Source organism: Zalophus californianus, chromosome 1, assembly GCF_009762305.2.
Source record: "Zalophus californianus isolate mZalCal1 chromosome 1, mZalCal1.pri.v2, whole genome shotgun sequence".
Lineage (NCBI taxonomy): Eukaryota > Metazoa > Chordata > Mammalia > Carnivora > Otariidae > Zalophus > Zalophus californianus.
The window spans coordinates 82646168-82670368 of record NC_045595.1 but is presented as its reverse complement, the minus strand read 5'-3'; the positions used below and the strand labels follow the sequence as shown (position 1 = coordinate 82670368).

Here is a 24201-nt window from a genome sequence, read left to right as displayed (position 1 = left end):
AGGCATACAGAAAAAAAGCCAAGAGGGAAATGGAAAGAAAGGTTAGACAGCGAATAGGAAAGCCAAAGAAATAGAAAAGTTGCAGAATACATCTATGAAACAGAATCTTAACAACAATTAAAAGAGCCCCTAGAAATGATGTGCCCTCATGGGAAATTAACAGTATAATCAAATACACTTGAAATTCAGAAGAGCAAAGCTGCCAACAATTGCGGTTGTACAGCAAAAATACCTCAGGGCCCCTGTGCAGAGCTGTGATTTCCCCCCATCCAGTGGCAGGTAATGACTGCTCCCACAGAGTGAACTCCGGAAGTGCCCTTGGTCAGTCTTGAGCATCCCAGCCCTCCGCCTCCACTTCCTTTCCCACTCCGCAGGAGGCATCCCTCCCCTAGTTCCCTATTCCATCACAATACACTGATTCACTAATATTTTCCAGAAGCCCATCCACTCTCAAATTAGCATTATTACTCCAACCACTCATCTGGGCTCTTTCTTTTTTTCTAGAGTTAAAGGATGATTTCCTAGTTAAAAGAATTTTAGGCATCATGCAACAAGCAGGAGGTTTTTGTTTCTTTTGGCAACCCTGTACTTTTTTCTCTCTTTTTTTGGATGTAGTGTTCCATGATTCATTATTTGCATGTAACACCCAGTGCTCATTATAACATGTGTGCCCTCCTTAATACCCATCACCAGGCTACCCCATCACTGTACTTCTATTTCATAGGGCCTTTAGAGTAATTAAGGGAAGTGAAACCATCTGGGAGTGTCCCTTCTCTGTCCCTGGGGTGGACCCTGATTTCCTCCTTTGGGAGCAGCCAGTGAGCATCTCCTCTGAGTTTCTTCTCCCTTCTTCCTTCTGTCCCCTACCTCAGTGGGGATGAAATGCTGGAATGAATCTGTTGTAATTAAGGTAGTAGTTAGTAAGTTTTCAAACCATCAACCCTTCATCTGAAGTTACAGAAGCCATCATATGTCTAATTATGTCTCCTCAATCATTCCTAGTTCTGGACATGAAAATTCTGAAGAAGCAGTTGCACCCTAGATTACACCCTGCTTTCTACGAGTCCAGATCAAGACAGGCTGACCAAGCATTGCTATTAATCCTTGGCCCTTAGAATCCCAGTGGCTATTCTGACCTAGCTGGTTGCTCCTGTTTTATAACCCATCTAGGAAGAAAATCACCTAGAATATGAGGACCATGTTTTCTAACAAACAAAAACAAGATACGTGGTCTAACAAATGGTGTGGCGACAGGACAGAATATTTTAAATCAGTGCTTTCACAGATAAGCTAAGACATAAGATAGCAGCAGTACATAAGGAGGGGGCAGAGTGGTCCTTCTCATACTTACCTTTGGTTTTGGAGATATAAAACCACGAGATACTTACACAAGGAAGGGATTGATCCCTTTTGCTTCTTCTCAACTGAGAATAGTGTTGAGTTCCTTAGGGAAATATTTTTCTTTTCATACATGGGTCATAGTGGATATATGATGTAAATTAATGTTTCCTATCATAGAAGAAAAACTGCTCCAAGAATCGTACCAAAATGTCACAACCAAACTGAACGTTATCCTCAAGAATCCTGTATTTGAGGATCCTGATGACTTTTGTAATATCAAAGCTCATGTTTTAAACAGTCTAAAATTAAATAGTTGTTGATAAACATTTTCATCTTTGTGTGTGTGTGTTTTTTTTGTTTTTTTTTTTAAAGATTTTATTTATTTATTGGACAGAGAGAGACAGCGAGAGCAGGAACACAAGCAGGGGGAGTGGGAGAGGGAGAAGCAGGCTTCCTGCTGAGCAGGGAGCCTGATGTGGGACTCGATCCCAGGACCCTGGGATCATGGCCTGAGCCGAAGGCAGACGCTTAACAACTGAGCCACCCAGGCGCCCCATCTTTGTGTGTTTATGTGAAGTTGACATTTCTTTCCACTCCTTTGAAATAATATGCTGTACCTCTTTTTTTGACCTGGTCTTGAAGAAGTCTCTTTCAAACACTCCTTTCTGGCCAAAGATGGAAGGATGTAGTAACGAATAGGCATTGCCCTCTTCACCATAATTAGTTCTATCACTGATACGACGAATTCGGGGGGCAGGAATATCAGACCGAATGGTTGGAACACCATAAATGGGATAACCTAGGACACCAATGGGAAAGGAAAGCAGCCATTCTAAAACTGAGCTGTAAAATACAGTAGCCACCAGCCACATGTGGCAATCGAGTACATACTTGAAATTGGGCTAGTCCAAACTGAGATGCGATGTAAGTATAAAACACACACTGAATTTCAAAGATTATTACCCCCCAAAAAGTGGAATATTTAATCATTTTATATTGATTAATTGTTGAAAAATATTTGGAAGATCTATATGTTATATATAAAGTATATATACTATAAAAATTAATTTCACCTGTTTCTTTTTCTTAATGTAGCTACTAAAAATTTTTAAATACCTATAACTCCAATTATATTTCTATTGGACAGCACTATTCTAAGGGGAGTAGCAAGAGCTCATTATACCAGAATATAAACAGCATGTCTATAAAATCCAGTTAAGAAAAATACATAAATCCTTAATCATGTCCTTAGTCAAAGGAAGTGATCTTAACCCACATAAAATAGTCTCTAACTAACCAAGAGTGCTCATGCTCAATAATGAGATATGAGGTGTTATGAGTTGAACCATATTCTCCCCCAGATTGTATGTTAAAATCCTAACCACCAGTACCTCAGATGTGACTTTATTTAAAAACAGAGCCATTGCAGGGTGCCTGGCTGGCTCAGTTGTTAGATCTTGAGGTTGTAAGTTAGAGCCCCATGTTGGGTGTAAAGATAACTTAAAAATAAAAAATCTTAAAAGAAAAAGAATCATTGCATTTGTAATTAATTAAGTTAAGATGAAGTCATACTGGAGTAGATAGAGTAGGCCGCTAATCCAGTGTGACTGGGAGTCCCTATAAAAGGGGTCATTTGGACCCAGAGTCTCACACAGGAGGACACCATGTGAGGATGAAGGCAGAGATCAGGGTGATGCAGCAGAAGCAAAGGGACACCAAAGATTGCTAGCAATGCACCAGAATCTAGGAGAGGGGCCTGGAACAGATTCTCCCTCACAGTTCCGGAAGGAACCAACCCTGCCAAATACCCTGGCCTCAGACTTTTCAGCCTCCAGAACCATAAGATGAAAAATTTCTGTTGTTTAAGCCATCCAGTTTGTGGTACTTGTTATGGCAGCCCTAGCAAACTAACAGATGGAGAATGAGGATACAGAGAATAGTTCTGCAAAAGCTCTTCAAATATTTGAAGGTAATCTGCTTGTAGCTAAGAATAAGATGGCTCATGAATCTCCTAACACTTGGTGTAGTCTGTGTAACATTCAATGTTCTGATCATCATAGATCAATTTCATTAATATTGAGAGAATCATTTTACTTGGGTCATCATTAACAATAGTTCAGTTTAGCCTACATTTATTGAGACCTCCTGGATGGTTCAAATACAGAACTGAATAAGAGGTGTCCTAGGCTTTGAGAAACAGCCTAATGAAGATAGAGGCTGGGGACAATACAAGGACAGACAAAGGACACTTCTATGTTTGCTGATCTTACTTTTAAAACTCAGAAAATAACGTGACATACTCACAAGTAGAAGGAACAGCTCCTACAACCGCACTGATCTCAGAAGAAGTTGTCTTATAGTGATTAGAAACTTTGTCACTTGGCCTCAGAAGTGTCCGGAGAGTCTTTTCTGAGCTCCCTGGTTCTTTTAAGACAATATCTTCGGGCTTTATCAGGAGAGTTGGTTCAGATTCTTCAACATTAGCCTCAGCAGGGTTTGTACAATCTGGTTTTCTACCTTGAAGCAAAGAGTTGGGGGGTGGGTAAAGTACAGGAAGAAATCACTACGTGGTCTTGCAGCTCTGCAACAAAATCAGTTTTCCTGGTTAGCCTCTCCTTGCTGGTGGACACTGAGACTGGGCTAGGGAAGCCCTCCCCTGATGCCAGCGCCCCACTGTGGAAGAGCAAGGGCAGGCCAATGTCATATACCAGGAAATCCAAATGTGGCCTGTTTCTTCTCGCCAGTCCACCCACTTTACTCTAGAATAAAGCTTTTAAATCAGAAACCAAATGAAAACATGGAACCTATTTTTCCCTTTAAAAAAAAATAGAGTTTATTTTTATATTTAACTTGAACTACAGGATTACCAGAGTGTTTTCCAGTGTTGTGCTCCAAGGAGAGACAGAAGCAGACACATTTGGAGTTGTAAATTCCACACATACCTCATGGTCGTGGGGAGCCCCATGTATTGCAACATTTGGAGAGGCAATGAGAACACAGCGTGAGCTCAGGAACCGATGATATAAATAACCCTCTTCACATCCGTGTATAAAAGAAAACCCTGAGGTAAAACTCAAATTGTAAAACTCTGTCCTTTTGAAGATCTGCTTTGTTGAGTCATTCTGAAATTTAGGAGTAAATTCCTGGCACATCTTTTTCATCGAGCGGGTAGCTCCACAGCGAGCACTAGAGGGCGCTGTGGTCTTTCAATCTCTCGAAGAACTCCCAGGGTTCGGGGAAAGCCCAAGCAAGGGTTGCAAAGGCAAATGGGGCCCCAGTATCAGGTTGGGGTGGGAACCGTGGCAAACCAGAAAAGACATGCCTATCCAAAGTCTGCATCCCCCATTCAGCTTCTGGCAATCATTGCCATGAACACACTCATGCCCTGTGTTCCAAAACCTCTAATTCCCTCCCTGCGCCCCACAAAAAGCAGAAATCTGGGCCAGTATGAGAAAGTGTCTCAAAAACTGTTTGAAAGCCACTGCCTTAGAATACTTACCCCTTTCCTCTAGAAGTCAACAGTAAGTAGAATTGAATATAAGAAGATTCCTGGCAAAACATTCCTGAGCCCCTTCTGACTGAACCACTCACTGACCACTATCTTAGAAGGACAACCTCAAGGACAATGAAAGTGACTTATGAAGTCAGAATCCAAAAACCAGGAACAATTTGAAAAACGATCTGGTTTGAGAACAGGCTTCTGCTTTCCCCCACTACTTCATGAGTTGTGCCAAGAAGAAAAAAATTCTATCTCCCCTTTGTATTTCTGAAAGCACTAGGGTAGAATTGTTTTCTATAAAATCTTCATTAGGTAAAGAAGAACCTCCTGCTGTCCTAGCAGCTCTAATAGAAAGGCCATCTCAGAAACTCATAAGGGTTCACATCATCAATAAGGCCCCAAATTTGGTTTTGGCCTTGCAGAAAGGCATGACCCAGGAATAAAAGTAAAAATAGTAATAGCTTCACCTTTTAGAGAAAAATATTCCAGAGGAGATAGAAATGTAAACAATTTTTTTAAAAAGGTAATCCTCTGGGCACCTGGGTGGCTCAGTCATTAAGCGTCTGCCTTCAGCTCAGGCCATGATCCCAGGGTCCTGGAATTGAGCCATGCATCGGGCTCCTTGCTCCTCGGGAAGCCTGATTCTCTCTCCCCCACTCCCCCTGCTTGTGTTCCCTCTCTGGCTGTCTTCTCTCTCTGTCAAATAAATAAAATCTTTAAAAAATAAAATAAAAAGTTAATCCTCTCTAATAACCAAGATTTGAACATTAAAGTGAACAAAGTATCATAATAACAACTAAATTACAAGAATGTTTGAAATAATACTCAGTGGTAGCAAAGTTAGAGTAAAACCTCACAGATTTGACTGATAAAATTGCAAACTGGTACAATCATTTAGAAAAGCAAAATGAAAATAGTTACTTCTGGGACAATAATAACATTCATAAGAAATGAGATATAATTAGAAACAAAGATTTTTGAGAGATGATTATCATTATAGCGTTACTGATATTACTTTTAAAATATCTGGAAATAACCTAAATTTCAAAGAGTGAGGAAATGGCTTAGTAATTCATCATACATCAGCATGAGGGAACTGAAAATGAAGTTCATAAAAAAGTTTACCATAAAACTATTTCTTAATTCCATAGAAGTTTGAAAGCTAAATTTTAAAAAGCCAAATAAAAATGGTACATTCCCTGTGACTTTATATATATGTGTGTATATAGCATAAATCTATGTGTGTATGTATATATATATAGTTAGTGATGCAGGAGGTCAATGAGAAAACATGAAAATATTTGAATAAAGGTAAAGATTGCTTTTATTTTTCTTATAAAATGTAAAAATAAATTTTCTTATGTCAAATCCTATTTTACTTTTGAGTTTTCCTGGGGGAGGGGAGCTAATTACTCTAAGACAATGGTTTTCAAACAGCTTTCTGAGGAACTGTCTTTCATATTTTGGATTTCGGCGTAAACTGTTTTTGCTTTTAATTTTTTTTCTTTTGAAAGAGCAATACATGGTTCCAAATTCAAAGACATAAACACATAGATTAAAATGTGAGTCTTGCTGCCGCCCTGTCCCTTAGCTACCTGGTTCCCCTTAAACATCATCAAATTCTTTCCTGTCCTTCCACATAGTCTATGCATAAATAAGCAAATAATATGTATATATGTACATATTTTAAATATTAAATATTAAAGTTGACAAGAGTCAACTCCTAGAAAACTGAAAATATAAAAGTCCATTTAAGAATTCAGAAAACCTTCAAAAATTAAATACCTTTAATAATGACCCTCTCTTCATACTCTTTAAGAGGCATTTTATCCTTCCAGTTAAGAAAATTTGCAAATTCTAGGTAGTCAATCAGCCCATCCTTATCCACATCACAGTAGTCAAATAGCTGGTCCAGGAGCTTCTCATCTAAGTGCAAGCTGACCTGTTCACAAGCCTCCCGAAGCTCGGCTTTATCTATCACCCCATCTCCATTCTGTTAGACACAAAGCAGAAAAAGATGAAGCACGCAATCACCTTTAAGAGCAGAGTATGCAACATCTATTATTTCATTTAAGAAAAAGGAGACCTATCACATAAATTCAAAGAATTTGTCTTATTTTTTACATAACAGCAGTCAAATATTAAGCGAGCTCCTCATTGTGTCAACCTGATATGTGCACAGTAATTTCAACCCTGGTTGGAGCAGGGTGTGACTCAGAATCTTTGTTCATTCTACTTTAACATTTTTTTTGCTTTAAAGCATGCTGTTTACACTGTGGCAGGGCAGGTGTAACCGTGATTTGTGCTTGACGTTGCATTTAACCAACAGTGTGTACTTTTTGATAGCTTTCTACATTTTCCCATGCTTTCAAAGTTTTTAACACCTCTGATTTTCCAACTGAGCACTAAATGGTCCTCCACTCTGTTGTCTGGTAGTGAGGGGAAACTGGAGAAGTAGTTGTAGGCCAAATACGGGGAAGCAGAGTCAAAGACTGTTGCCTGCTTGTTGTTAACACTCCTGTGGGCAAGAGGGACATGCTACCAATCTGGCCCCACTCTAACAATTAGCACTAAAATTCATCCTGGTAGGGGTAGCAGGGTAAGTTCCACCTTCTTCCAGACAAAGACAGGAGCACCTACACTGAGTGAGAAAGGAGGGAAATTGATGAAGGCTTTGGGCAGGAACTAGTTGGTTCACTTGGGAGATAAAGAGGTAGTCTACGTCCGTTCCATCTTGAGTGCTCCTGATCTCATCTGATCTTGGAAGCTAAGCAGTGTCGGGCCTGGTTAGTACTTGGATGCGAGATAAAGGGTCTGAACACATAATGCTTGTTTATTTGTTTGTTTTTTAAAGATTTTCTTTATTTATTTGACAGAGAGAAACACAGCGAGAGAGGGAACACAAGCAGGAGGAGTGGGAGAGGGAAAAGCAGGCTTCCCATGGAGCAGGGAGCCCGATGCGGGGCTCGATCCCAGGACCCTGGGATCATGACGTGGGCCGAAGGCAGACGCTTAACGACTGAGCCACCCAGGTGCCCCTGTTTGTTTGTTTTTAAAGATTTTTTTTTTTTAAAGATTTTATTTACTTATTCATGAGAGACAGAGCGGGAGGGAGAGAGAGAGAGAGAGAGAGAGAGGGAGAAGCGGAGGGAGAAGCAGGCTCCCAAGGAGCAGGGAGCCCGATGTGGGACTCGATCCCAGGACCCGGGGATCATGACCTGAGCCGAAGGCAGACGCTTAACCATCTGAGCCACCCAGGCGCCCGTGTTTTTAAAGATTTTATTTATTAATTTATCTGACAGAGAGAGAGTACAAGTAGGCAGAGCAGCAGGCAGAGGGAGGGAGAAGCAGGCTCCCGCTGAGCAGAGAGCCCAGTGCGGGGCTCGATCCCAGGACCCTGGGATCATAACCCGAGCCAAAGGCAGATGCTTAAACGACTGAGCCACCCAGGCGCCCTGTTTGTTTGTTTTTTAAGATTTTGTTTATTTGAGAAAGAGACAGAGAGCAGAGCAGGAGGGAGGGGCAGAGAGAGAAACAGCAGAGCCCATGTGGGGTCTCCATCCCGGGACCCTAGGATCATGACCTGAGCTGAAGGCAGATGCCTAACCAACTGAACCACCCAGGTGTCCCACATAACGCTTGTTAAGGAAGAATGGCAAGAACTGAGATACTGAGATGTCTTATACCTCAGCCCCTCCTGGAGTCCATCAAACCTTAAGCCCATTTGGAGAGGATGGTAAAAGATCTGAGTTTTTTTTTGCAGTGGGTCCTGGCTGCTATTAAGGGAGCTTGGCCCTCTCAGAGAATTTCTGAGACAAACTCCCAAGAGAAAAGATAAATGACTCATTGACTAGTATTCAGCTCTTATGCTCAGAATTAGTTTTAGAATGGTGATGAACGTGATCCCTGGAGAATGAGGAACTGAGCCAACGAACTCTATAAATTCCTGCAGTCAGGTCTCTAGGCCTGGAAAACATCCCTGATGCTTATGTTGAAACAGAATGAGAATTTAAAACATATTATCTTGACAAGGGGGCTGCAAATGCCCTGGACTAAGTAGACTCTTTTATAAAAACCTCTGCAGGCACTCTGGAATACAGTATGGAGGTTCCTCAAAAAGTTGAAAATAGAGCTACCATATGACCCAGCAATTGCACTACCAGGTATTTGCCCCAAAGATACAAATGTAGGGATCTGAAGGGGTACGTGCACCCCAATGTTTATAGCAGCAATGTCCACAATAGCCAAATTATGGAAAGAGTCAAGATGTCCATCGACAGATGAATGGATAAAGAAAATGTGGTGTATATATGTGTACACACACACACACACACACACACACACACATACACAATGGAATATTATGTAGCCATCAGAAGGAATGAAATCTTGCCATTTGCAACAACGTGGATAGAACTGGAGGGTATTATGCTGAGTGAAATAAGTCAATCAGAGAAAGACATGTATCATATGACCTCACTGATAAGAGGAATTCTTAATCTCAGGAAACAAACTGAGGGTTGCTGGAGTGATGGGGGGTGGGAGACATGGGGTGGCTGGGTGATAGACACTGGGGAGGGTATGTGCTATGGTGAGCGCTGTGAATTGTGTAAGACTGTTGAATCACAGACCTGTACCTTTGAAACAAATACATTATATGTTAAAAAGAAAAAGAAGAAGATAGCAGGAAGGGAAAAATGAAGGGGGGGAAATCGGAGGGGGAGATGAACCATGAGAGACTTCATGGACTCTGAGAAACAAACTGAGGGTTCTAGGGCACCTGGGTGGCTCAGTCGTTGGGCGTCTGCCTTCAGCTCAGGTCATGATCCCAGGGTCCTGGGATTGAGCCCCACATCGGGCTCCCTGCTCCGCAGGAAGCCTGCTTCTCCCTCTCCCACTCCCCCTGCTTGTGTTCCCTCTCTCACTGTGCCTCTCTCTGTCAAATAAATAAATAAAATCTTTAAAAAATAAAAAAAAAAACAAACAGGGTTCTAGAGGGGAGGGGGTAGGGGGATGGCTTAGTCTGGTGATGGGTATTAAAGAGGGCACGTACTGCATGGAGCACTGGGTGTTATACGCAAACAATGAATCATTAGAACACTACATCAAAAACTAATGATGTAATGTATGGTGATTAACATAACATAATAAAAAAAAAAAAAACCCTCTGCTGCAAGCCCAAGTCAACCAAAAATGCAAACCCCATAGCCCTAGCTGAAAAGCTATGTGGGATATGGCAATTGAATCAAGGGGTCCTCAAAACTGAAATAGATGGTGCCCACAGTGATGACTTCATTGCCCAATATAGCAATTTGTGTGGATTGAAAACACTGGTGGTTTTTTCATTTTGCTGCATACCGCTCAAAACTCAAAGTAAATATTTCTTACTCTCTGTACTGAGTCATGCCCTCTGCACCCTTGATTTTCCCCTCCTCCATACCCCAACCTCAGCTGCTCTAAGGAGAAAGATGACTAGATGTGGGACCAAGGTCTCCCTGTTCCCAAGGGAGATCAAATGCTACATTCATCTGTTCAAGTATACTATTGAACTTCAGAGGGGCAAAGTCTCAAACTTTTATGGCCTCTGGGTATGGGTGCCAAAGTCATCTTCCTACCCAGTCTCTAGAGGGAGGAGATGTCTGCATTCAGCTAGTGGGATTTGGGCAGGGTTTGTTCAAAGTGGAGAAGGAAAGCTAGCAATATATTATTTCTGTAGCTTCCACTGCTGAATTTATAACTGGTACTGATGCTTTGCATATTTGTATTACTAATGAGCCACATGTAGAGAATGCTATTACCTTTGGAGCCCCATAACCCTAATGACCCCTTTGAGCCTCAGGTCTCTATGACTAACAGTTTGACACTTAGAACCTCTAGGTCTGGTTTACTAACTTGAAACTCAGTGGTCTTCCCTGGGCTGCTGTGGCTTTTAATGAGAGCTATGAATGATCAAAAATGGACATAGTCAATCTACTCAAGGCTAGTCTCATGGCTCTGGCCAATACTCCCCTTGATGAACCCATTATATTTTTACCGACCCTTCGACTGTTACCAATGGCCTGCCTGTTTAGTTTGCCACTTGGAAAACTATAGACTGGAAGATTAAAGACACTGCTTTTTAAGTCTGAAAACTATGGTAACAAATCATAGCTGTTGACTGAGCCATGTCGGTAAGTCATATAGATGCCCATGATAAGGGTCCATTTTCTGCTCATTCTCAGACTGTAATCAAGCTTCTGACTAAGTCTAAACCATCCATATTGCCAACTTTGCTACCTGGATCCATTTTTGTACCAGACATGGTGACACACAAATGATTACAAAGTAAAACACTCTATGTTTATGAGGCAGAGGCTACCGCACCACATACCATACTTGTGACTCCTGACAAAATTTGGCCAATTTGTCTCATGGTGAGGAAGGACACATCACACATAAGACATGGCCTCCATGCTCCTAGCATACTGACTATGTGGAACCTTTGTCACCTCTCAAAACTATTGGTGGTGCATCATACTGTTGACACATTTTCAAGCTATGGAATTACTATTTCAGTTCAATCAGCCAGCTCCAAGCACAAGAGTATGGCCCATGAAATTAATCTGAGTCATGTGTTTTGCTTTCTGGACCATTTTCTGCCTGACAATGTTGTGTCTTATAGCAGAAGTGTTACTCAACAATGAGCTGTTAGTCAAGGTATTCAATGAACCTTTCCTACACCCAGTCATCCAGAGCCATCTGGTAGGACTGAGCTTTGGAATAACCTTCTCAAAAATTGTCTACCTCCCTCACCAGCTTCTGGCTCACACAACCAGTTTTATCATTGAATGCAGCTGTCTCCAAAAAGGAATAATCTCATCTCAGCTACTTCCTGGTAATGATTAAAATAAAAGGAATTGACCCTCAACTCTATGGTCAACTAATCTCTGACAAAGCAGGAAAGAATATCCAATGGAAAAAAGACAGTCTCTTTAACAAATGGTGTTGGGAAAACTGGACAGCCACATGCAGAAGAATGAAACTAGACCATTTCCTTACACCATATGCAAAAATAGACTCAAAATGGATGAAAGACCTAAACGTGAGACAGGAGCCCATCAAAATCCTAGAGAAACACAGGCGGCAACCTCTGTGACCTTGGCCACAGCAACTTCTTACTAGATACATCTCCAAAGGCAAGGGAAACAAAGGCAAAAATGAACTATTGGGCCATCATCAATATAAAAGCTTTTGCAAAGCAAAGGAAACAGACAAAACTGAAAGACAAGACAAAACTAAAAGACAACCGACAAAATGGGAGAAGACATTTGCAAATGTCTTATCAGATAAAGGGCTAGTATCCAAAATCTATAAAGAACTTATCAAACTCAACACCCAAAGGACAAATCATACAATCAAGAAATGGGCAGAAGACATGAACAGACATTTCTCCAAAGAAGACATACAAATGGCCAACAGACACATGAAAAAATGTTCCACATCACTCGGCATGAGGGAAATCCAAATCAAAACCACAATGCGATACTACCTCACACCAGTCAGAATGGCTAAAATTAACAAGTCAGGAAATGACAGATGTTGACAAGGATGCAGAGAAAAGGGAACCCTCTTACACACTGTTGGTGGAATGCAAGCTGGTGCAGCCACTCTGGAAGACAGCACGGAGGTTCTTCAAAAAGTTGAAAATAAAGCTACCCTTCCACCCAGCAATTGCACTACTGGGTATTTACCCCAAAGATACAAAGGTAGTGATCCAAAAGGGCACCTGCACCCCAATGTTTGTAGCAGCAATGTCCACAATAGCCAAACTATGGAAAGAGCCCAGATGTCCATCAACAGATGACTGGATAAAGATGTAGTATATGTATATATACAATGGAATTCTACTGAGCCATCAAAAAAATAACATCTTGCCGTTTGCAACAAAGTGGATAGAACTAGAGGGTATTATGCTATGTGAAATAAGTCAATCAGAGAAAGGCAATTATCATATGTTCTCACTCATATGTGGAGTTTAAGAAACAAGGCAGAGAATCACAGGGGAAGAGAGGAAAAAAATATAACAAGATGAAATCAGAGAGGGAGACAAACCATAAGAGACTCTTAATCATAGGAAACAAACTGAGTGTTGCTGGAGGGGAGAGGGTGGGGGATGGGGGTAACTGGGTGATGGAAAAAAAGAAATAAAAATAAGTTAAAAATTTTAAAAAAGAATAAAAGGAATTGGAATAATATAGACCTGTTTCAAAAATTGGGGACTCTACTCTGACCACTTCTGGACATGATGAGTCTTTTTATTTCCCCTCTCGATTTTAAATCTCCTAAGTGGAAAGTCTACACATTATCTGGAATAATGTTTGATGTACAGTTAGTGTTCAATAAATAACAGAATTAATCCTCTAAGCCAAGAAGATTCATTTAGGAAATCATGGCTTATTTGTTCTGTTTTGTTTTTGTGTTTTTCATTAAAGTAAATCTGGGCATTCAATAGTAGAAGATTCAAATAATCAAAAATTATCCTACAGCTGTACTAGAAGACCCACATCTTATTACCCTCTCAGAAAAAAAAAAGCTCCTGGAGGACAATGAGCACTGCATTGTGCATATTAAAAGTTAACTATTTAAAAGGTATATCAACATTAAATAATTCTCGGTAATTTCCTCCCTGCTTAATTTAATTTTATCATAAGGAATGTGCCTGGTGGTTCACTAAGATAATCAACAGCTATTAAGATGATCGTCTTGCCTATAATTACATTTAAAATGAAGAATTTTTTAAAAAGCAGAGCACTATGTATTGTGGTAGGTTCTCTGATTCATATCACTGCTATCTAAATTTACCCTGCTATCATCTTTGTAAGATCCTTGTATTTGAGTAAAGCTTAAAATGTACTTATTTTAGCTTATATATTTCAATTTTGAAGATTCATTTTTAAATTACCTGTAAATAGCAATTGGTCTCTATTAAAAACCAGAGAAACAGTTGAATACTTACATTTTCTTTAAACACAACTTTGTGAGACATGTAGTGAGTGACTGATTGGTGTTTGTCCCTACATAATTGGTACAAACCTAAATGATATATTTAACCCACTTTTTATTCATCAGTACAATACACACACACAGGCCTGTAATCTAAAAACAAATAAAATGAATGGATTAAACTGAATAAGCCAATGAGTAATCAAGATTTTTTTTAAGATAAAAAATGTGAAGTGTAACTTTTCTAAAATTGTGCTCAACATTGGAAGGGAGATACAAATATCTTTTCTTTTTGAGATAAAATTATTCTTTTTTTTTCCTTCTCCTATCAAGATTATGATGCACTGCATCATTGTAGGTTTATGGGCTTTTATTTGTTTAAATAAGGCTTGTTCTAAAATAGTTTCAGGCTGCCTAGAAAAATAAGTACAATTAAACAGAGCACCAAAATTGAGGAAATCAGGGCAAAGAAAAAATAAAGATGAAATAAAATAAGAAATGTGGAATAAGGAGAGCCTGCTTGGCTCAGTCATTAAGTGTTTGCCTTCAGCTCAGGTCACGATCCCGAGGTCCTGGGATTGAGCCCCACATTGGGCTCCCTGATTGACGGGAAGCCTGCTTCTCCCTCTCCCGTTCCCCCTGCTTGTATTCCCTCTCTCGCTGTCTCTCTCTCTGCCAAATAAATAAATAAAATCTTTAAAAAGAAATGTGGAATAAAAAGAGCACACAGAATGCACGCTGTAAGATCATGTTCACAAACTCGATGTGTTTTGTTGAATTGGCTCTGAGCTTCCTGGTGGCCAAGTCAAAAACGTATTCACCATCAGTACAAAGTTCATGCTGCTTATGAGGGAAAAACAAACCAGATACATAAATGAAGCACAATTATTTCCTTTAGAAAGACTGGGTTTCTTTATAAAGAGGATACATGTGACAAAAATAAATAACAGCCTTATGGACATAGTAACAAAATTGTGCGATGTTTCACAAGAGGTTTGTACGATAGTGCACCTTAGTATAAGCTAAAGGCAGTGCAGCTTGGTGAAAGCAATCCTGTGATGGCCTAAAATGGTGTGAGGTAATTATGCAGGCCTAGATTGATCTGACTTTATGAAAGGACACAATTTAGGTTGAAAATGGAATAATCTTACACTCTCAAAACTGAAACCACACCCTGCTCCCCCAGGGGAGAAGCATTCCAAGCTTGACTTGTACATAGACTAACAGCACTATGTACACATGCTCAACTTTAGGTATAGATGGCCTAGACCCAGGAGTCTTCCCTGGGGATCTATGATGCCACCACCCCCCCCCCCCCACTTTGCTCCCAGCACACTACAGTTAATCTGCCACAGTGGTTCTCAAATTGTATCAGAATGACCTACAGAGCTTGTTAAAACACAATTGCTAGGCCCCACCCTGGAGTACCCAATTCAGCTGGTGGGTCTTAGATTGCACATTTCTAACAGTTTCCCAAGTAACCCTGGTGGTGATAAAAGGACCACACTTTGGCCCACTGATCTACTCCAGAGGTCAGCAAACATTTACAGTCAAGGGCCAAAAAGCAAATATTTTAGGTTTTGCAGGCCATTCAATCTCTGCATCTGTAGTGCAAAAGCAGCCATAGAAAATACTTAAAACAAATTGTCATGTAAAACTATTTACAAAGACAGGTGGTGGGCTGGATTTGACCCTCAGGCCATAGTCTGCTGACCCCTGATCTACACCAACCTGCCAGGATCTATAAGCCATGCATAGTCCAAAAAACTCCATTCAAATACTAGCCTTATCATAGTGCCTGAAGGCTGCCAACAAAGTGTCAAAGTTTTGGTAGTTAACTTTCTTCAAGTGATGTCGCACCGCCGCAATCAGGGCTCTCTGTCTATCCTTGCCTTGAAGATATTCACCCGGAAGTCTGTTATAGATGAGATCACCAGCTCCTATTAAAAAGGGGGGGGGGAGTCTTTTATCTGAATTTAAAGTCTGTTAATATTATTCCCATTCTAAGAAAGAGATCTAGCAAACTGTGAATGAGAAAAACCTCACGCTTAAATCTGATTCATGCAGCATGACAGAAAATCCTTGTGTATAAAAAAGTACATAAAGTAATTAATAAAACTTCATACTTCTGTTTTATGTTACTTCCCTGCTCAATGAAAAAGTTCTGACAAAATGAATTTGGGCCAGGGAGATGGGGGGGGAATCATCAGTCCTACTTGGCTGTCTTTCCTAAGATTTTAAGCCCTTGCCTCTCTGCTTCTTTGCAGACATTTGTCTGCAATGCTGAGGATCTGAAAGATAGGGAGGAGTCCATGTGGAGGCCACTCTAAATGCCTTGAAGTTGACTAAACCTCTGGGATCCCTTGTAAAAACTGAACTCAAATACCCTACTCCCGCCTAATATGAATTTCCAGTCTGCCTTCAGTATGCATATCAAGTTCCTGTTTCTCAGCCTGGCTTCCCGGGTACAACCACCTGCACACCAACCCTCATCCGCAATTCTATTAACTGAGCCCTGACCCACAACCCCCTCAGTTATCTGGAAGTAATAAACTCTCCACCTGCTATATCCCCCCAGACTTGGCCCTTGCTTCCATTTATCATTCATGACTTTAAGGAACTTCCCCAGATTATGACACAAAGAAAGTACAAACATACACACTGTCTATAAGCATTCCTTGCCACTCCCTTTTGGGAAACATTCCTTGGATGTTAATAGTGACAGAGCTCAGACTAGAGTTGACCATGTTGCTTCAGATGAGATGGCTTGGTGGATGTCACAAGAAGGAAACTTTTGCCTCAATTCATTTTCCCCTGGCCTACACACCTCCCTTCCCACTTTCTTAGGTCAGGATCATGTTGGCAGTTGGCTGTGGTATCCTAGATGGAATAATTTAAATCACTACATCCGCTGCAGTTCACAGCAACTAATATTTATATAAGGCCCTATATTAGGCTCTGTCAAGAGTCTCTTTTAATAGGTATTCACTGCACCTCTAAGATTCTTACTTATTATAAAATCAGGAGCTAATCCCACATATTCTGATAAAAGTCACGTTTTTAGGGGTAGATGGGGGTGAGAAGCCCACAGCTAATGCTGGTTCCAGGAACCGGGCAAGTGCCTCAGACCAAAATCAAGTGGGCAAAGCACAAGTAAGGCTCTGTGAGAGGAAATCAAGACAGTGAGAGTGATTTTTGACAAATAAGCAGGACTTCCTCTCCCCATCCACATTCCTGCCTCTGATATAAATACTGGGGTGGCTATTATGTATAATGGAGATCTTCCTTCTTCCACAAGATGGCTCTTGGTTGAGTTTTTATCTTCAGAGGCCTTCCCTCTCTATTAACATGCAAAAACAACCATTTGAATGATGGTTTTTTCAACTCCATCTGGTTTTCCCACCATAATCCCACTATGTGTAACTCCTGCTGAGTGAGATGTATGCTGATATTTTCTTTTGGCTTGGCCCTGAAAGAATAGGTATGAAGCTCATGTCAAATCATTTGCAATTACTCAAGGGTCATCTCTATAGAGCTGAAATCAGGAGCACAAGTTCTGGCCCTGGGACACCCATGACCTAGCTACCACACCATGGCTGTCAGAAAAGCCCAGCAAGCTCTTTAATTGTACTCTGCCTGCAACCAGCTCCCATGAGGCAGTAGTCTACCAGTCTTGGATTTTCCTTTACCTTACCTCTGCTCTGGTGCATTCTTGGAGCTGGCCACAGCCCTTGTGCTCTTCCTGGAGGTGTCTTAACATTACCAATAACTCCAGGCTTAGGGATGAGACATTTTTTGTACTGCTGCCTTTATTTCCATAAGTAAGTGTAAAGGAGAAATCCAGGCCCAGTAAAGAAATCAATATGTTTCTAGAAGCAGGAACTTTCTGCAGAATAAATGCTATTAGTTGACCCCAATAATCATCATAAAAGATGAGAACATAGAGTTAATCTGCATCCATCCATAAACTCCAGGAAAAGTCCAAAGAGGACTTAGAGTCCCCTTTCACAGTTAAACTATGCAGGACCAATGCTGGTACTGATACTTATGTATTTTTAAAATTATTAATGTCAGTGGTTTTCCTTTTCATTTTGTAATACTATCTCATTCAATTTGTAGGGATAACTTTGATCAACTATTAGGAAATTTGTCAATGTTGTCAAATTGTCAAAATGATATACTATGTGTTGGATTCACCAATTCATGCTATAAATATTTGTGAAAAATGTACTGTGTGCTAGACTCTGAGGATCCAACAGACAGCAAGACGGAGCACCCACCAGCATGAAGCCTGCCTTCAAGTAAGCAGAATTTACCACGATTACCTATTTATTTTTCAGGCCAATTGATGGGTTTCCTAAATCATCCCTTAATCACTCTTACAGGTAGGAAGAGCCTCTAAAATGGATAGGCATACATTAAACATGTAACGGTTCATCTAAAAACAGAACTGAAATATAATCTCCTAATTAATGCAATTAAAGATATTCTAAAACACTGTTTCATAAGCTCAATAAATATATATTTTGTCAGTGAGTGGGCTTTAGCTAAAACATTTTCAGTAGCAGTTCTTAAACCTTCATGTACATAAGAGCCTACTGGATCAGAATGTCTGGGCATAGGTCCCCGGAACCTGCATATTTAATAAATTCCCTGGGTGATTTTAATGCTAGTAGACTACAGACTATATTTTGAAAACCACTGATATACAGCCCAATCCTGATAAGCTTTAGCATAGTCTTCCCTTTGAATGTCTACAGTATAGATTGCTTAGAAATAAAGACAAAATCCTGGTAAGTTTCTTCTGCCACTTTATGGATTAATTGATTGATTGGCTGGTGGGAAGAGAGTGGTTCTTAATTATGTGATTGAAGAGTACAGTGGTTTCTCAAACTTGAATGTGCTCACAATTAATCTGGGAATATCGTAAAATGCAGTTTCAGTTTCAGTAGGTCTGGTGTGGAGCCTGAGATTCTGCATTGCTAAGAAACTTTCAGGGGACACCAACACTGCCAGTCTGCAGACCACATTCTAAGTAACAGGGACCTAGTACAATGCTTGAATTCATTAAAAAGCTGCCTCAAATCACCTTGGCTTATTTAATACAGGCCATATTTATTTTCTAAATAAAGTTCTGAGCCTTGGTGACACTTATTCATTCACAAAGACTTTAAACTGTACCTATTTCAAACATAATATGAACATTTTTTTCTTTTTTTGTGCTACAAATTGTTCATTAATGTCAATGTAATATTTTAAACCTTTAAAATTTGAAGTTTGAAAGAAGGAGATGGTGAATTTAACGACATAATTTTGTAAGGATGTTGTTGTTTTTTAAGGAGAAAGTTTGTATATTTACCATACTCCTCAGCACGGAGACAAGCTCCAAATGTGTGGTCTGGGGGAACATTCATTGTTTCTGCAATGCTATCAAAGAAAACAAATCCTTTAGTTAAAATATTCACCACATGGCATCTCTGGAATTTAAAATATGCTTGCCATATGTTTTTAATAGCCTGTATTTCTCCTATAACCAAACTATGAAGATCAAACAGAAGTTCTCCAGCTGATCTTCTGTCTAATCTTTCACTTGCGCAGGCAATGGTTAAAGGCTTTCCCTGGCTTTCAGTAGCCCAGAAAAAAGAAAATTAAGAACATACTCAAAGCAGAATATGGAAGTAGAAACAGACAGGCAGACAGAGACAGGGAAAAGAGAGAGAGAAAAAAATGTAACATGATAAATTAAATTTCTAGTATTCCAGAAATAAAGCTTTACAAAAAAATTCTCCCTCCCTGGTCTCTGAATGCCCACTTCATCTCGGAGGACTCAGCACTTTCCTAGAACCCCAGGCCCTGCAAGAAAGTAAGAGAGTTCCCTGATTGACACAAAAGGATGACTTTCTTACTTAATGGATAGAACCTAACAGAAAACAAACTAACATCTACCAAAAGAGTACTTTTTATATTTCATCCAAAGACGCTATCAATTCAAAATTAATTATTAACTTACGGATCTAAAACTCTTCCAAGTTTATGTTGAAACTTTTCTTTGAAATCATCAACTCTCTTGGATACGACCTTAGCTCCTCTTTTCCTATAAAATCAGAAAACTGTCAAGAATCTTTATTACCTAAGTACTCTTGGCTGCCAAGTACACATACAATGAGGAATGCCATAGTATCATTTGTTCTTTTTTTTCTTAATTATTATTATTTTATTTATTTATTTATTTTTAGAGGGAGAGAGCCCCAGTGGGGAGGGGAGGGGCAGAAAGAGGGAGAGAATCTTACGCAGGCTCCATATCCAACGTGGAGCCCCACACAGGGCTTGACCTCAAGACCCTGAGATCATGACCTGAGCTGAAATCAAGAGTCAGACACAACCAACTGAGCCACACAGGTGCCCCTTGGAATACCATAGTATCATTTGGGCCATCAAAACATACACACAGGGGCATCTGGGTGGCTCAGTCACTAAGCGTCTGCCTTCGGCTCAGGTCATGATCCCAGGGTCCTGGGATGGAGTCCTGTGTCAGGCTCCCTGCCCAGCGGTAAGCCTGCTTCTCCCTCTCCCACTCTCCCTGCTTGTGTTCCCTCTCTCGCTGTGTCTTTCTCTGTCAAATAAATATCTTAAAAAAAAAAAATACACACGGTTTCAAGAAAAGTTATATGCTAAAGAAAAGCTGTATTATAAAGATAAGTTTATAACAGAATATAACATTTTATCTAAATATAACATTTTGGGGGCACCTGGGTGGCTCAGTAGTTAAACGTCTGCCTTCAGCTTGGGTCATGATCCCAGCGCCCCGGGATCAAACCCGGCATCGGGCTCCCTGCTTGGCAGGAGGCCTGCTTCTCCCTCTTCCTTTCCCCCTGCTTGTGTTCCCTCTCTCGCTGTCTCTCTCTGTCAAATAAATAAATAAAATCTTTAAAAAAATTAAAAATAACCTTTTGTCTAAAGACTAAGACAAGCAGATTTAAAATTCTTTCAGTAAACAAAACCAAGGTGTTAACATCATCATAAATGCAATTACTAGAATTTCTAAAAGAAAATTAAGCACCAAATAAATAAATAACCATAGGATATAAACAGATAATTCACATCTAGTAACAAATACATGGAGAAATTATGATTCCCTCCAGTAATAAATCTATAATAAAAGAAAAACAAAGTGGTACTTTGAAAATAGACAGAAAGAGAGAATACCTAACATTAGCACAATGTATGGTAAAACACTTGGTAGATTGCTAGTGCAAATTGCTATAATCCTTTTGGATATAATTTGGTAATATGATGCAAAAAGCATAAAAATGGTCATTCCCTTTTATCTATGTCTGAGAACCAATCCTAGGAAGATAATCCATGCAATAATTTAAAATGTGGGAAAGTTATAGATATAAAAATGTTTGTAGCTTCACTGACTACAAAGGAAAAAAAAGAAGATAAATGTTTGATCATGGAGGGTGATTAAATTATGTCACATTGACAAGAATACACTTTGCATACATTTTAAATGTTGGTTATTAAGAATACACAATATAAAATTATTTCATGTTAAGTGAAAAAGCAGGATATAAAATAGGTTTGCACTCTGATTAAAGCTATGTAAACATTTACACAGGAAGCTACACTAAAAAGAAATACATTAAATTTTGGTGATGGGATTATGGGTGATTTTATTTTGCCAATTTCCTGTAACATAATTTCATTACTTCTATCACTGTGATTAAATGAACAAGGTTTCTTTTGAGAACTGGAAAATTACAACACTACTATTTAATAACATTAAAATTAATAAATTCTCTATTGTTTTGCAAAGACTAAAAACAATGAACATTTAATTCTTAAACTCCATTTGCTTTTAAAACTATTTCCTGTACTATAGAAATACCGAGTTGAATAAATTTCTGGAGAAGAGTGACACTCTGTGGAGAAACAAAAGATGAAATATAAAGTAGTTCATTTCTTCTGTCTTCCTTTACTTCCCATTAGTTCAAAAATGGGGAAAAAAGAACAATATGGGTATAGTCAGAATAAATCAATGGCAGTTTAAGGGCCATAATTTGAACAAATAAAGTTGACACTCTAAAAACCAGTTCCAAAGGGCATAATTAGAAACACGCAGGGATGAAGTGGGTAAGGATTATAAGTCACAGAGCCTACTCCTTTTGCCCTAAAATGCCTGGATTATGTTTCTGGAAGAACTAGGGGGAAGTATCTGTAAGCAGTCACATATGTCGAAATATCCATAACTACACAACATCATTGCACAGCCTCAGAGCATTCACTAAACAACTTGAAATAAAGGCCTTCATGTGAATTTTTTCAGACACACACACTCACCTATCACATGAAGATTCTAACCAATTCTTCAAACCAAAGTCATAAACAGAATATAGATAGAGGTAGCTTTATAGAGGAAATATATTCCTTAAAAGTGGAGTGTAAACCAAGTTTACATTAAAATATAAAACTGAGATACTTAACTCCGAAATTATAATAGAAATCACACTGAAGAATGAAATAGTGAAATAGTAAGATTTTATTTATTTATTTGAGAGAGAGAGACAGAGAGTGGGAGGGGGAGGGGCAGAGGGAGAGAGAAAGAGAGAGAGAATCTCAAGCAGGTTTCACGCTGAGCCCAGAGCCCAGAGCCCAGAGCCTGGAGCCCATCACAGGGCTCAATACCACGACCCTGAGGTCATGACCTGATTCCACAACCCTGAGATTATGACCTGAGCCAAAACCAAGAATCGGACACTCCACTCACTGAGCCACCCAGGTGCCCCAGTGAGTTCTTTTTAAAATCCAGCAAACCAAAGCAATAATGAATTATTGCTTTAGCAATAATGAACCACTTTATATATTTGTTGCTGCAACAAATATAAGAAGTATGATCAAATAAAGCATTGTTCCATAAGCAATGTTTCCTTGGGGGTGGAAACAAGTTGGATGAAAATGAACCCTGCATATCACCTGCTTTTACAAATTCAGTGTATTTTTTTAATTTAGATATATTGGCGGGGCGCCTGGGTGGCTCAGTTGGTTAAGCAGCTGTCTTCGGCTCAGGTCATGATCCTGGAGTTCTGGGATCGAGTCCCGCATCGGGCTCCCTGCTCAGCAAGGAGTTTGCTTCTCCCTCTGACCCTCCCCGCTCTCATCCTCTTTCTCTCTCATTCTCTCTCTCAAATAAATAAATAAAATCTTTAAAAATAAAAAAAGAAATAGATATATTGGCATATAACGTTGAATTAGTTTTGGGTGTACTCAATGTATTTTTCTATGACTATCCCACCAAATCATTGATAAATATGTCTTTGTTAATAACCTAAAAGTTGTGCCCTTAGGATGTTTTTAAGGACCACATGGTCAGGACCTTAGGTTAGGTGTCTGCCTTTGGCTCAGGTCATGATCCCAGGGTCCTGGGATCGAGTCCCACATCGGGCTCCCAGCTCAGCAGGGAGTCTGCTTCTCCCTCTCCCTCTGCCTGCCGCTCCCCCTGCTTGTGCATTCTCTCTCACTATCTCTCTCTGTCAAATAAATAAATAAAATCTATTAAAAAGAAAAAGGACTGCATTGTTGTTAATGTGTTTATTTCAGATCTTTTATAAATTGATAGCAGGTTTATATTTCTAAGCTTTCAAAAATGGATAAACCAAATTTTGTTATCACCCTTTAAGGATTAATTTATATATTATAATTATATATATCTACAATCCTTAAATATTTAAATAAATATTTAAATCACTTCTTGTTTTCCTTTATATACGGTTTAACTGCTTTAATATTAATCAGTTAACAAATACTTGTTTTTGTTTTTTTTTAAAGATTTTATTTATTTATTTGACAAAGAGAGACACAGCAAGAGAGGGAACACAAGCAGGGGGAGTGGGAGAGGGAGAAGCAGGCTTCCCGCCGAGCAGGGAGCCCTACACGGGGCTTGATCCCAGGACCCAGGGATCATGACCTGAGCGGAAGGCAGACGCTTAACGACTGAGCCACCCAGGCACCCCAACAAATATTTGTTATATGGGTCCTTCTTCTGGACTCCAAAGAAAATTATCTCATACAGGTTTAGTAGAATACTTTAAGAACTTATTTGGTGTTTGTGTTTTACCATTATTGTTTTTGAATAATTCAAGTATTAGAAACTCATATAATAAAAAAACAGAAGAGGAATGGAAATCGATATTTCAGGCCCATGATCATAGAAACAGTGCCTATAAACCTGGTATAGTGGTTAGGGGTAGCCTCTGGAGCCACACTGCCTGGGTTTTATTCCTACCCCTAGCACTTCTTAGCTGCATAGTATTGGGTAAATGATTTAACTTCTATGTACCTCAGTTTCTTCATCTGTAAAATGGAAAGGATAAAAATTA

General features: G+C 39.6%; 1 protein-coding gene and 1 long non-coding RNA gene across 4 annotated transcripts in view; one reads left to right on the top strand and one right to left on the bottom strand.

Moving 5' to 3' along the window:
• LOC113916628 overlaps positions 1 to 1635 on the top strand; it is a 29436-nt gene extending 27801 nt beyond the window's left edge. The window contains exon 5 of the long non-coding RNA XR_003517992.1: positions 1519 to 1635. This is a non-coding gene — a long non-coding RNA (uncharacterized LOC113916628). The remainder of the gene's footprint in view (positions 1 to 1518) is intronic.
• EFHB (EF-hand domain family member B) overlaps positions 1 to 24201 on the bottom strand; it is a 60906-nt gene that overhangs the window by 2198 nt on the left and 34507 nt on the right. Inside the window, exons 7-12 of one of the 3 annotated variants that reach the window (XM_027583241.2) lie at positions 19833 to 19916; positions 19182 to 19249; positions 15608 to 15762; positions 6626 to 6833; positions 3646 to 3858; positions 1959 to 2140 (exon numbers count right to left, since the gene is read on the bottom strand). In XM_027583241.2, the coding sequence (XP_027439042.1) occupies positions 1959 to 2140; positions 3646 to 3858; positions 6626 to 6833; positions 15608 to 15762; positions 19182 to 19249; positions 19833 to 19916 (910 nt within the window). Of the gene's footprint in view, positions 1 to 1958; positions 2141 to 3641; positions 3859 to 6625; positions 6834 to 15607; positions 15763 to 19181; positions 19250 to 19832; positions 19917 to 24201 lie in introns of all 3 variants that reach the window. The other 2 variants (XM_027583242.2, XM_035726913.1) reach the window with 2 other exon arrangements.